The sequence below is a fragment of the Mycteria americana genome, chromosome 1 (assembly GCF_035582795.1).
Source record: "Mycteria americana isolate JAX WOST 10 ecotype Jacksonville Zoo and Gardens chromosome 1, USCA_MyAme_1.0, whole genome shotgun sequence".
Classification (NCBI taxonomy): domain Eukaryota; kingdom Metazoa; phylum Chordata; class Aves; order Ciconiiformes; family Ciconiidae; genus Mycteria; species Mycteria americana.
Genome location: NC_134365.1, coordinates 33,395,799 through 33,409,098, shown reverse-complemented (window position 1 = coordinate 33,409,098; position 13,300 = coordinate 33,395,799). Strand labels below are relative to the sequence as shown.

Sequence of the window (13,300 nt, the reverse complement as noted above, 5' to 3'; positions counted from 1 at the left end):
AGGAAAAGCTATTCGGAAGAATCAGAAATTCTCAGTGCATTTGGGAGTTGAATTGAACATCTCTTATCTTCCCAAATTTTTACTCCTGTCATTATGAGCAGGAAGGAACTAAGAAATGTGTCCTTCCTGTTGTGCTGCACTTTGTGGGTTATGCTGTAGGAGAGACACCAGTCTGTCCCTGTTAGTTGATTCTTACAGTTAATTAGACTTAGGTTATTAATGCAATACTGACAGGAAGCTGATAGTCATGACTCCAGACCTCACCGTTTGGACATACTGCTAAATTTGCTGTGAAGTTACAGTAATATGAAAGATGCCACATGGACTGAAAGTATACTTGAAAACTGTGATCTCCATTAATAGTAAGCCCACCAATGCGCTTAACAAAATGACATTTTTTTTACCACTGATTGTTGGGAGATTCCTTATGGTTAAAACTTGACTTGCCTGAGCACAGGGCCTCAGTCTTCATCAGTGCAACTTGTGCATTGCTGTTTATTTTGCACACAAATTTAAAATTGTCCTTTAATTCTGAAAAGTATTCTTCTTTTCAGGTCACAATATAGAGACCTTTGCTATGTCTGCAAGACTAAAATTTTTACTATCCAGTGGTGTTGAAGCGAAATTACCTGGTAAAGGTAATTATGAAATGGCTGGTTGCCTAAGGGAGAGATACCTTGAACTGGCAAACGTCTTTAAGAATGCTTGTCTATGATACCAATGATTTTTAAAACTTTACATTTCCTTGTTTTTATATTTTTGACAGTGGTTGGTGTTAGGAGTTGTCCAACCCAGTAGTGTGATGGAGGCGAGGCTGCTGCAGCTCCATGTGCCTGGGTCCAGCCAGTAGCAAAGCTGAGCATTTATTCCCAATGGGCACGTATGCCCACAGTGCATACATACATGGCTGGCCACAGAGATCAAGGCAGAGAAAACAGTGCTTGTGCAACCACAAACAACACAAGTGGCCTGATCCTGTTCCCTTCTCTGTCTGACCAGGGTGAAAGGCTTTTAGTGAAAAATATGTTAATGTATACAGTGTGTATCCCTGCAGGAACTGGCCTTAGACGCTCAAGGCTATCCAGGAACTGGCTCCTGATCCTCTGGTCTCCCCTGTTGCTGGCCTGGGCATGCGAACCCATGGGGCTTGCAACCCCAGTTGAGTTGCTGGTACTAGAACCCTCTTGGACATGCACACACGTACACAGATGAATACACTATGGATCCTTCCAGTTACTGGCCTTTGCCTTGTGGCAGTTGGCCGTGGGATTGCCTCATGCAAACGGGTCTTTTGGATAGCTGGTCCAGACCTATGGCCTTAACGTTAGCCAACCCTCTAACGCCAGGGTCTCTCTGGTGGCTGGCTTAGACCTTCTGGCCCTTCCAGTAGCCATCCTTCAGACCCTAGTCTCTTGTGGCTAGGTTAAGAGAGAGGTAGCTCAGACCCTCTGCTCTCTGCACAGTCTGGCCCAGCCTTGTGGCCTGTCTGATACCTGGCTCCCAGGCCTCTTGCTCTACTTGCGGGCTAGTCTGGCTTGATACTTGCTAGTGATTATGTGCACTAACATGCACACCCACATGCTATGCGCTCACACGTCTCTCCGGTTTCTGGCACTGGGCACTCTTGGGCCCCTATGATCTGCAGCTACCTTTTCATTTGCTGGCACTTTGACCACTGGGCACTGAGATCTCTCCTGTTGTCTCATCTGGTGGATCTTCTGCCTGGCCCATGGGCTGACTGCTGTCATGCATTTGGGGCTGAGTCAGGGTGTTCATGTGTCTTGGTTAGATTGCTGGGTTTCCTTCACCTGACGTTATTTTCGGCTTTCTATTTGTGGAGAGTGGCCTTTAATCACATAACCTATAATAGATGTGAGCAAAATATCCCCGAAAGTGACTGTTCCTGTCTGACTAGTAACCTCGCTCAGGTAACCGTGACTGTGCCTGTTTGATGAACTGATACAATTCATCTCCCTAGCTTTGTAAAGCACTTATGGCACTTATTGGTAGTCTAAGCTTTCCTCAAGTTTTATTTCAAGTAAAAAAAAAAAAAAATCTTCATGAGTGGCATTTTGAATGATCTTATTGTGAATAACAAGAATAAAGTGCTGTCCAATGATTCCTCTTAATCCTTTGCATGCGAAAGCTTTATGGAATATGGTAGCATATGGTCAGCTGAGAGAGACTTCTGTTGGCAGGAAAAAAGTCTTAGTCTAACGTTAGGTAAATTACATACATATGTATCCTAGTAACATTTTTGTTTTAAATGTGAAATTTATGAATCAAATCCAAGGCTGACAACCTTGTCATCCTGCTAAATGGGATATTGGAAAGACCTAATGTGTCAGAGAAATGACTTAGGCATCAGTTCAAGCTTGCCTCTTGCCTTGGTAGTCTAGATAGGATAGTAGCTCAAGGCAGCTAAGAAAACACAGCTCTTGACAGCTGGAAGAGGAATCCCCAGTAACAATAAGATAATAATCTTACAAACCAGAAAACCGTTTTTGAGAGATAGTCTATTAATTTATCCTAAAAGTAATGACATACAGTTACTTCAAAAAGGTACACAGTGGAGATCATAAAGATTGTTCTTCAGATAAGGGCAAGGTCTTAACGTGCCTTGAAGTTTTAAAGAAACTTCAAAAGCCACAAAGATTAATGTAAGAGAATCTGGCAGAGAGAACTTGTGGTTTTATACCATTTACTTTCCCCAGAGGAGTGCAGATATCCCAGTCACAATCTACATTATCCTTTTTTGTACCTGGATATTTATTTGTGGAGACCATTCTTAAGTCATGAGATAGAATTAGTTGACTAATTCTTGCAAACACATGTATCTACAGGGTACGAGGATTTCCTGCGATCTCTACCAAAGAACTGTTCCACCCCCCCAACACTTAATGAGGCTTTGTGAAACTCTGTGTGTTTATCAGGTCATTTTTCTCAAGTGTTGAAAAAAGAAGAAATTATACAGCTTGCCATTTTTTGATGCTACATTAATCTACTAAATCTGCTATTCGCGTAACATTGGCCTTTACAGATACCAGATAACCCTACCAAGATGATGCTGATTCATTTCAAACTTCCAAAGCCAACTTCCAGTAGAGTTCTGAGCTGTAGTGCTTAAATACCTTTTCATCATCAAGCTTTTGTGTGGGTTTTCTTCTTGCACATGTCTTTCATTCACAGATAACCAGCTTTCAGAGGAGGATGAACACTATTGGTATTGTGTCACCAGGGCAGGAGGAGGGAGCAGAGGAGGTCATTCAAGAGTTTACCCCTTGCTTTGCAATATTCTACTTGCTCATTTAAGATTTTAAATCTTGATGTTGATTTCCTCACCAGAACCTTTGAAAATACACTTCTGTTGCTCTTTTTAAATATTTCCTATATTACTGTTGCATAAAATGTAGTGGTGGACTAGTAAAACCTGCTTTTTTAGTTGTTAGTGTAGCACAAGTCAATAAATTATTAGTCTTGTCATTAGTATGGAGAAGGAAAACTTGCCAGATGTGGTCATTATTTCTGTATTGCCTTAACCTTTTGTTATGAAACAATGGAATTCGTTGGTGCTGCAAAGCCCTGTTTATTGTTAAAAATCAGCTTTGCAGGTTTGCACTGAATAGAGTAATGAATGAATAGGGATTGTGTTTAAATGGACAATGTAACTTTGAAAATGAAATGTTCTACTTGCTCCTCTGCTTGAAGTGGACAAAGGTATTGCAAAGGTGAAGGAGGTCTTTCCAGCAGTAAGTGTTGCTATTCACTCTATTACCTATAGGCTTATACTAAGCCAAGAACATAGAATGACCCTCAAAAATCTCAGTCCCTTTGTTTTTCTCACTCTGAAAATACATGGCGAGGAAGGGCTAAAGGATGGGGGCCATTCTTCCTTAAAAGAATCCTCCTGGTTGGCACCTAATACCTCCTCTTTTGTATTACCCAAGTTCCATTACATAGCCAGTCTTCTGCCAGGTAATTAACTATTCAAGTTATGTTTGAGCTAGAAAATAATCCATTTAACTTTGCCGTAAAATCAGTAACATTTATATAGGTTATTTTTGTCTTATCCTGTTAGGTGTAAGAATTTGTCTGTATCTTTCTGGAATTCCTATTGGATGCTGCCCTCTGATGTTTGTGGAATGAACTGCTTTTGGGAAGCTGCTTTTAGGTAGGATCTATTATTAAATAGTACTTTATTATTTGATTACAGACAGATGTAGCTGATAAGTATTTTTGGCTATTTAGCAAGGTGACAAAGCAAAATATTTTGATTGCTTCACATGCATTTCACCTGCTTATTATGGTTGACTTTAGCTGGACTTTCTCCTGTTCTATTATGTTGTAAAAATTGTAGACTCAAGTGTTATTACAAAGAGTAGATTTTTCAGTTATATTGCTTCACTAGAGACTTGCTAACATTGGTAAGAAGTCTATCTGAATGTAGTCTGAAAAGTTACTGATGAATTAATTATCTTTGATTAATAAAACTTGCTGCAAAGTAATACCCATGATGTAACTTGCAATAAAAACTGGCAGATATGCTTAGTAGTTAAATTTGGAGGGTTTTTTTATTCAAGTTACACGTTTTATAGGATTTGAGGAAGGTACTGCATCCAAAAGCACTGAAACAACCATTTTGGAATGTGCTTTAAGATACAGTATGTTAAAGCATAGACTGTGTCCTTAAAGTTGCATCTTTAACAATAGGTTTAAATGTTTTGATGTGGTTGTTCAGATGCTTTAGGCTGTCAGATTACGGAAGTAGCTTGAAAAGAAATGGAAGAAGCTACTGGAACTATGCAGGTTAGAGAACATATCTGTCAAGTAGCGTAAGTAGCTACTTGACAGATATGTTCTCTAACCTGCATAGTTCTCTCAGTATATAACTCAAGTTGTAAGTCAATTTTTCTTATATTTAAAATTTTACTGATCATCCTTGGATATGGTTATGTCTTCCTCTTTGTCTGAAGCTTGAATATTTCTAGGGAAGCAAAGGAAAAAAAAAAGTTTAGCTTCACAAGACTTAATGTATTTTTGAAAATTATGATTGTGGGAAAGACTTTAGATCTGTGCCCTATTCCTGTCTGCTTATGTGCTGTCAGTGCTTTTTAAGCTCATCAGTTGCCAAGAAGTTACTTAAAGAGACGGCTTAGATTGATTTTTAGTCTGTTAGTGAACTGCACCTGTAATTTGGGACTGCTGAGTCTTTCTCGTTGCCCTTGGTAGCCAGCGTGTCAATCCACAGGGATTCATCTGACTTTCCTTTTGGCAGATTTAGCTGTCTGAATGGACTCAATTCACTTTTTCTTTTCCTTAAAGGTTAGCTTTTTGGGAGTTGAGCTTTATGAAGTTTAGCACAGGGGGGTAAACCAAATGTCAGTGCTGTTGTGGTGGAGGGCGTAGGGGCTTAGCCTGTGCTTAGTGGAGCACAGGATGTGATTGTAAGCTTCATTCATCCATGGACATCTGAGCCAGTGTAACAGTTGTGTAGTGCTGAGAGAGGAGAGGGTCTCGCTGTCTTCTGACCCCATTGACTGTGATGACGTCCATGAACTCTCCACAATACAATGTAATGCACTAAAATAGCAGGAAACTTCCTTTCTGGATTTTCTGCCAGGCTTGAGGCAAGTGGGACCTTGGAACCAGAAGCGGAGAAACCCCATGCAGTTCCTTTGCACATACCTTAAGCTGTGACTTGTAGTATTCTGTTAAGAATGTGGCTGTGAAGACAAGTCTGTTGAAGTGTGCATTGATTATGACATTACTGGGGCAGTTCAGTTTCTTTCATGGCGAAACAATTGTCATGGTGATCCCCTAATATATGCAAAATTTCATGTTTATACATTTTGAAACTGAGAAAAAAAGCTTCTTAAATGTGTAAAGGGGATGTTGAGTTTGATTATTTAATCAATATATTACTATTAAATTAATCCCCATGTGTTGTGCTGACTGTGGTGCTTGTTGAATTCCTCAGTGAGATGCTCTAGCTTCAGAGGGGGGCCCCTTGCCTCCCCCAAACTTTATTTATTTCTTGCTCTGTTTAGTAAGTTCAGTTGGTTTCAGAGAGGTGCAGTGAGCTTGTGTAAGAGAAGAGGTGGGGATAGACGGCAGAGAGGAGGAGAAAGTGCCCCCTCTTTGGATAGCAGCAAGCAATTACAGTGGCTCAGCACCTGAACCTCCTGCTTAAGCCTCATTTCCTTGTACGTGCTGGAATAACACAAGATAGTTGCAGTTCAGTTTCAGGTTTGGATGAGAGTTACAATTTTGTTTAACTCTCAAACAAAATACATGCATTGTACTGGATGCACTGAGAAGCTGACGGGTTTAGACCTTTGATACCATCTTATGCTTCAAATGTGATACTTCGTAGTTGTTCTCAAGTTTGCAGTCAGATTTTTGGAGGAAGAGGAATTAACTTAATTCCATGCAAGTTTATTAACCACAGCACATGAAGTCTAGCATTCTTGTTTTCTGAGATTGTATGTGTAGGGCCACTTCAAGATTCTTCATGAAGATAAAGCCTCTTGAAAGCTTTTTCTGTAAAGAGGCAACATAGTGTTTCTAAATTGGGTGTCTTTTGAAATAGAAAGGAGTGGGAGTTCTACCATAGTGTCTTATTCCAAATAATTTGATCCTGGGTTGACTAAGCCTTTGTGTTCTTATTAAGTGCAGTTGTTGTAGTGAGGTGCAGAATAAAGCTGGACTCTGAAGAAACTGGCATAGGGAGGGGGATATGAGAAAAACCTAGGAGTTACGTATCTGATTGACATCTTAGGATAGCTAACTCCACTGCTGATAGACGTGCCAACAAAATAACGGGAATTCCAATGAGTTTGCTTTTAATAGAATGGCAGAGTCTGGTCGTTGAACTGCACTAACACTTATCTTGAATCTTCTATTTGGCCTCGTTTAATCCATAAAAAGAGAACAACACTTCTTATCCAGATCACAAATCAGTTTGTGAATGGAGATTCTGGTGTTCTATTCTTGCTCTTTCAATAAACTAACCCAGTGAGTTTGTTCAGAGGAGCAGATGATATAGCCAGAATTTCTTTTCCAATAGTAGGTTTGTAAAATTTATCTTAATGGTAGAATGTCTCCTTTCCCTGTACCAGTTAAGTTTTTCAAACATTGGAAGGTAGTCCTTCAGCTTTTGGATTTTTAAGTATTTTCTTTGAAAAAAATTTAGCTTGTCTTCTCTCTGTTTCTAACTTGAAATTCCAGTTGCCTTTTTTCTCCTGGATGTCAGGACCACAGGGATTTGTTTATCCATGAGAGAAAGAACTTGGCATAGACATTTTTGAAATGCAGCTTGCTACATCATTTCCTCTGAGTAGCTGTAAGTGTATAAAGCGTGAAGTGGCAACTAATGTTCTATGGATCTGTAAGACTCAAGTTAGTGTAATAGAAGTGTTGGAGACCTATAGAGGAATCTGGAAATTTTTTAGGAGAGAGGTGTATATATAGACTTCAGTGTGACTCATGCTATAGCTAATGCAACATCATTTGAAATCAATGAGCTCTGAGCAGTTGCTGATTCTAATAATGATTCTACTGGTGTTGTGCTTTTGATACAGAATATTTGTTAGCTTTTACATTGATAGAGGAAGCATGAGATCACTTTTACAAACAATGGAATAGATTTTATCAAAAATTTTAAAAATGCTGATAAAGATAACATGAGGCTCAGGTTTCACGTGATCTAGATGATGCGTGTCTTTTCTAGGACACCTTTCAAGGTGCTCAGTGTCATCTAGCTGGTATGGCTGCTTATTTCCTACTGAGACTAATTAAGAAGAAATTCTTAGAGGTCATTACTATGGCTATCTGACCTGCCTGATTTCAGTTGTTGGATGTTGCTTCTAAGCGGGTTTTAACTTGTGTTGCCTATTAAAAAAAAAGTTTCACTATTTTTTGAGTATATTGAGGTCCTGGTGGTGTGGATATATTGAGACAGTCCTGAAACCAGGACTTTTCCTCTAAACTAGCTAGCTCATTGGAGGATGGGGCTTGGGACTTTTATAGTCAATTTTTAAATGACTAATATATTGTAACTTCAAACCTAATCTACTGTAATTGAGTTTGTAATTGAATAGATGACATTTGGACATCATATGCACTGGTATCATTAGCATACTTTTGCAAAATAAGCTCTGATTATGATCTACTTTTAATTCAGTGCAGTAGCAGAAAGTTAAGAAGCTGAGTAAAAACTAGAATTTTCATTACTTTCAAATCCAGACAGCTGAATAAAAACTAGAACTTTCATCACTTTTGAATCCAGACAATTTCTGTAGTTACCTTGATTCTGCTTCTAATAAGTGTGGGAATGATTTAACAGTTGCATTTTAATCAGCGTAGGCATTGTTGCCTTCTCACTCTGCCTATTTGCTTTTCTTTTTCTGGTGACTAAAGGCTGCTGGGTTAGGCTCCTTAACGATTGATTGATTCAGATCAAACACAAAGCATTAAAAGAAAAAAGGATGTGATAAGTAAGCCATCTGTATTGTATTTACATATCTACCATTTGTTTTTCTGAGGCACATCGTGGTGCCAGGTTTGAAATAATACAGGTTGATTATATGAAAATATTTTGCCTGCGTAGTCTAACGAATATAATTTGCATTTTCCATGCTAATTGTAAAAAAACTTGTATGGGTAAAATATTTGCACTGATAAGGTGGTTAGCTTTTTACACTGAAGAAGAAAACACATTTGCAGTAGGCTTCTGTTTGTTCTTTTTGTAAGTGTAAACAACTTTAACACAGCTGAGCCTGGCAACCTAGTCCATTTGGTTATAATATCAAGGAAAGTTAGCTTAATGATGTTGTGGAAGGATTGAGAGACTTTATTAAGCAACCTTGTTTAGGAAGCTGAATATTGCATGCCTCATGTGCGTTATAGACCATATGGAGAAAAGATCAAAGAGAAGCAAGGCTGTAGCTCTGTCGGAACCTGTGTAGGAAAACTTGTTTTGATGTAGAATAATGCTTAAAATGTTTTTTAGAATAGAATCATAGAATCAGTAAGGTTGGAAAAAACCTCGAAGATCATCTAGTCCAACTGTCAACCCAACACCTCCATGCTTACTAAACCATGTCCCAAAGTGCCACATCTACACGTTTTTTGAACTCCTCCAGGGATGGTGACTCCACCGTCTCTCTGGGCAGCCTGTTCCAATGCTTGACCACCCTTTCAGTAAAGAAATCTTTCCTAATATCCAATCTAAACCTTTCTTGACGCAACTTGAGGCCATTTCCTCTTGTCCTATCGCTACTTACTTGAGAGAAGACACCAACACCCACAAAACTGGGAGAAGAGACCAACACCCACAATTATTTTGTAACCTACAAAATAATTCTTACATCCTTGTATTACCATTATGTAATGGTTGTACATAAAAACTAGTGGTGCCAGTTAGGATGACGGCACTTTTCTCAGAAAATGACAAATATTTTTACATTGTTCAAAACTCATGCATTTATATTAAAAATGGTAACTCCTCAATGGACCAGAGTAAAATTTGAAAGGAAAACTGAGGTCAATTTAGTGCTTCAGTTATTCATACCACTCTGTGCTCTCAGTACCTGGATGCTAATCTTTCCTTCCTTGGCTTCCCCAGCTATGTTCAGGGAATAGGAGAGGACAGCTTGATTGCCAGTGAAGTTGGGCAGGGGGCTTCCTGCTCATCCCTAGGCATGTTCTTAGTAGGACATCAACTGGTGGGAAAAAGGAACTCTAGTGCACAAAGTGTGTAACATAGAATTAAGGCTGACTGTGGTTCCTTTGTGGCTTTCTGTAATAACAGTGCCACTATTCTTGAATGTGGCTTAAAAAAAGGAGAAAAATAAAATTGCCCACGGCAACACTGACAACCCTTCGAATGGTACCCAGGTCATGCTAGACGCTGTAACACTGCGGCTGCTCTGGAAGGTTTGGAGCTCGGAAGGCAGCAGTATGTGCGTGCAGCAGAAGAAGCTGTTGTACTGTGACTTCAGTAAAGCAAGCTGGGACTGGGACAGGCTTAATGATCACAAATTAGATGGAGGTATACACAGGATTCCTTATGGCTGGCTGGCTGTTCCTGAGGGTTTGGTACCCTCTCACCTGTGCTCTTAATGTGTTGAGTAAGAATAAAAATGAGAATAAGAAACTACCTTAAATATCTGCAGGAGACCCCCCCGCTGCAGTACCTTGTGCCAAGTCTAGAGGGCAGAGCTAAGATTTTCATGGAGTTGATGGGTATTTTAGTGACAATATCATTTGGGTTTTGGGTTTTTTCAAGAAGTTCAGCTGGGGTGCAGTGAAGGTTCTAGAAGAGTACAACCTGTCAAAACATACCTCTATAGCTTACTACCAAATTATTACTTCATAATTTTAGTTGACCTAGAAATGCTGATTTAATATACAGTGTGTCATGGTATACATCTTTTAACATAAAGCAGTGTCTTGACAGACGGGCTCTAGAAAATCTTGTTGTAGCAGATTCACTGAGCGTATCCAGGTACGTTCCTCTGTCAGAGGTTATTAACCCCACAGCAGAATTAATCAGTACAGAATGAAGGGCTACACTTCAACGCAGAAATACTTCAGGTCAAGGCTTGTACCTGGCCTTATGCTGCTGATGAGCAGCATGTTTTTAAGTATATGTTTTTGCTCTCACAGTGTCAAAGTGGATTGTTTTAGATGTGTTTTCTAAACTCATGGGAGTATGTGTGGTGCTCTCTCTCAAGTGTTTTATTTCATTTATTTTTACTGTCCTTACTACTCGTGTAATTAGTATCCTCAGACAAATGAAGTTCTCTTATTTGTCCCTAAACACTCAAATCCTGTCATGGCTTTCTGCTCAGTATCTTCTGTTGGATTACAGGTGCATTCTTTGCTCTTCCATTTTAATTACCAGAGGGTTTTTTTTTTCCTGCAGGAGCTAGGACTCCCACATTATTGGAGATTTTTTTTTTTCTTTAGAAATTAGGGCTGTCAAGATTTCCTTGTTAGTCTATCCAAAAGCCTTACTAAAATACAGTTTGTATTTCACTCTGTTGTTGCTTTTTCCAGCTTCTCCACTAAGTTCTCCCACACCAAAACATCAGGCTACTAGTAATTAGAAATGTGCGTATAAAAATCTGCATTTGTAGTTTTGTGTTTTCCATGTTGCCTCTGAACATTTTTTTTGAAAGTATCTCCTAACTTTTCAAAGTGTCTTAACACTTTCAGAACCTGGATTTGAGGTTCGGTAAGGGTATTGCTCTGATACCAGAGCTTGCTCAGGTTCAGACAAGTTACAGTTCTTGTAAAATACATCTTATTTTGCTCATGGTCAACTCAGCTACTGAACTGCTAAAAAAAAAATCTGTATGGCTGAAAAATCTTGTGTCATTAGGCATACCAGCCCCAGGGCTGCCTAAATGAACAAGGCTTCCTTTCCTTTTTCCAGTGAGGTAGTTGCATGACTAACTGCAGTGGAGAGGAGATGGGGAAAAGCATTACAGAAGCTGGAAAGATCAGGAAGGAGAAGTAGAGAAGGGAGCAGTTGGGGGCAGATAATTTTGAAAGGAATTGGGGGAATGTCGTGGTTTAGCCCCAGCCGGCAACTAAGCACCATACAGCCGCTCGCTCGCTCCCCCCCGGTGGGATGGGGGAGAGAATCAGAAGAGCAAAAGTAAGAAAACTCAAGGGTTGAGATAAAAACAGTTTAATAGGTAAAGCAAAAGCCGCACACGCAAGCGAAGCAAAACAAGGAATTCATTCACTGCTTCGCATGGGCAGGCAGGTGTTCAGCCATCTCCAGGAAAGCAGGGCTCCATCACGCATAACGGTTACTTGGGAAGACAAACGCCATCACTCCAAATGTCCCCCCTTCCTTCTTCTTCCCCCAGCTTTATATACTGAGCATGACATCATGTGGTATGGAATAGCCCTTTGGTCAGTTTGGATCAACTATCCTGGCTGTGTCCCCTCCCAGCTTCTTGGGCACCTGGCAGAGCATGGGAAGCTGAAAAGTCCTTGACTAGTGCAGCAACAACTAAAACATCTCTGTATTATCAACACTGTTTTCAGCACAAATCCGAAATATAGCCTCATACCAGCCACTATAAAGAAAATTAACTCTATCTCAGCTGAAACCAGGACAGGGAAGGAACAAAGTTGTATAGACATAATACTGAAGAAGGGAGTGAGAAGTCATGGCATAGGTAACTGGCTCTGTAGGTGGGGCATGTTAATATTGAAGGTGAGACTGCAGAGCTCAAGCTGGTAAGCTCTGCTGGACAACTTAAACTTTATGCTGCTTCTAGTGGGAGGAGGAGGAAAAAGTGATGAAAGATGCTGGCAGCGGAGGATTAGTACAAGAGGTAAGTAGGTGGTGTCCCTGGACGAAGGTGGGGCGATGATTTCCCTCTGGGAGTGGAGAGGTGTATATGTAGGGAGAGGAGCAGCACTGAGGCCTGATTATTAAAAAGGAGGCTGTGACTCATAACTTCTCCTGCAGGACTATGTTTCTGAGACCTAATATGTCTCATCCCCTTCTAAGTGGCTAGTCCCCAGAGGGAATGGTGGCCTCTTCTTTCCAATGTCTTCTTGCTCCATCTGCTTCAGGGATAAAGCTTTGTGTTGTGGACTTACAGATCTGAGTACAGCTGTTCCCCATATTGTGCGAGCTGAAATTCAGTTGCTATTAGCTTTTTCTAAATTTTTTTTGCCTTTTCAAAAAATGGTTAAGCACAAATTTAAAAAATTGAACTCATGAAATCGGAAACTCATACAACAGAGATTGTGTGAACAAAGTGATTGTAAAAGCATTATAATATGATCAGTCTGGTTTTTGTTGTGTGGCTTGAAATGTTCTTTTATTCACAGATGTCACTAGATGTAGAAATAATAAAATACAGTCTTTAAATCTCAATGTGTTTTAGAGTTGCTTTGGCATAATTTTCGTCATACCTTATTCATGGAAAGCCATGTGTTACATGTGGTTCAGGAACCTGGCTTTCAGCTATGCAGTTTGTGTAGGTTGTGCCCTTATTTATCACATGACCTTGCAATATCACTGTAGGCTCTCATGACTTCGGGGCTTAATTATTGTAATTCCCTTTGCAGTGGATTAGTGATGAGGCTAATCTACTGTTTGCAGCTTGTTCGGACTCAGCAGTGTACTTATTTGTGGGTTTCAGCTACCCTCATCACATTCAGCTTTCTTTGTGTTTTTTTACATTAGCTACTTACTACATGGTGGAATGTTTAAATTAGCTTTATGTATTAAGGTCTGAATGGGCATGCCTCGGTTACATTTAAAGAT

General features: G+C 39.8%; 1 protein-coding gene across 4 annotated transcripts in view; it reads left to right on the top strand.

Annotated features, from left to right (window-relative positions):
- GXYLT1 (glucoside xylosyltransferase 1) overlaps positions 1-13,300 on the top strand; it is a 34,293-nt gene that overhangs the window by 4,735 nt on the left and 16,258 nt on the right. For 3 of the 4 annotated variants that reach the window (XM_075494096.1, XM_075494075.1, XM_075494104.1), the window contains exon 2: positions 4,079-4,171. The exons of the other annotated variant lie outside the window; for it this stretch is intronic. In XM_075494096.1, the coding sequence (XP_075350211.1) occupies positions 4,079-4,171 (93 nt within the window). The remainder of the gene's footprint in view (positions 1-4,078; positions 4,172-13,300) is intronic. 4 annotated transcript variants of the gene reach the window in all.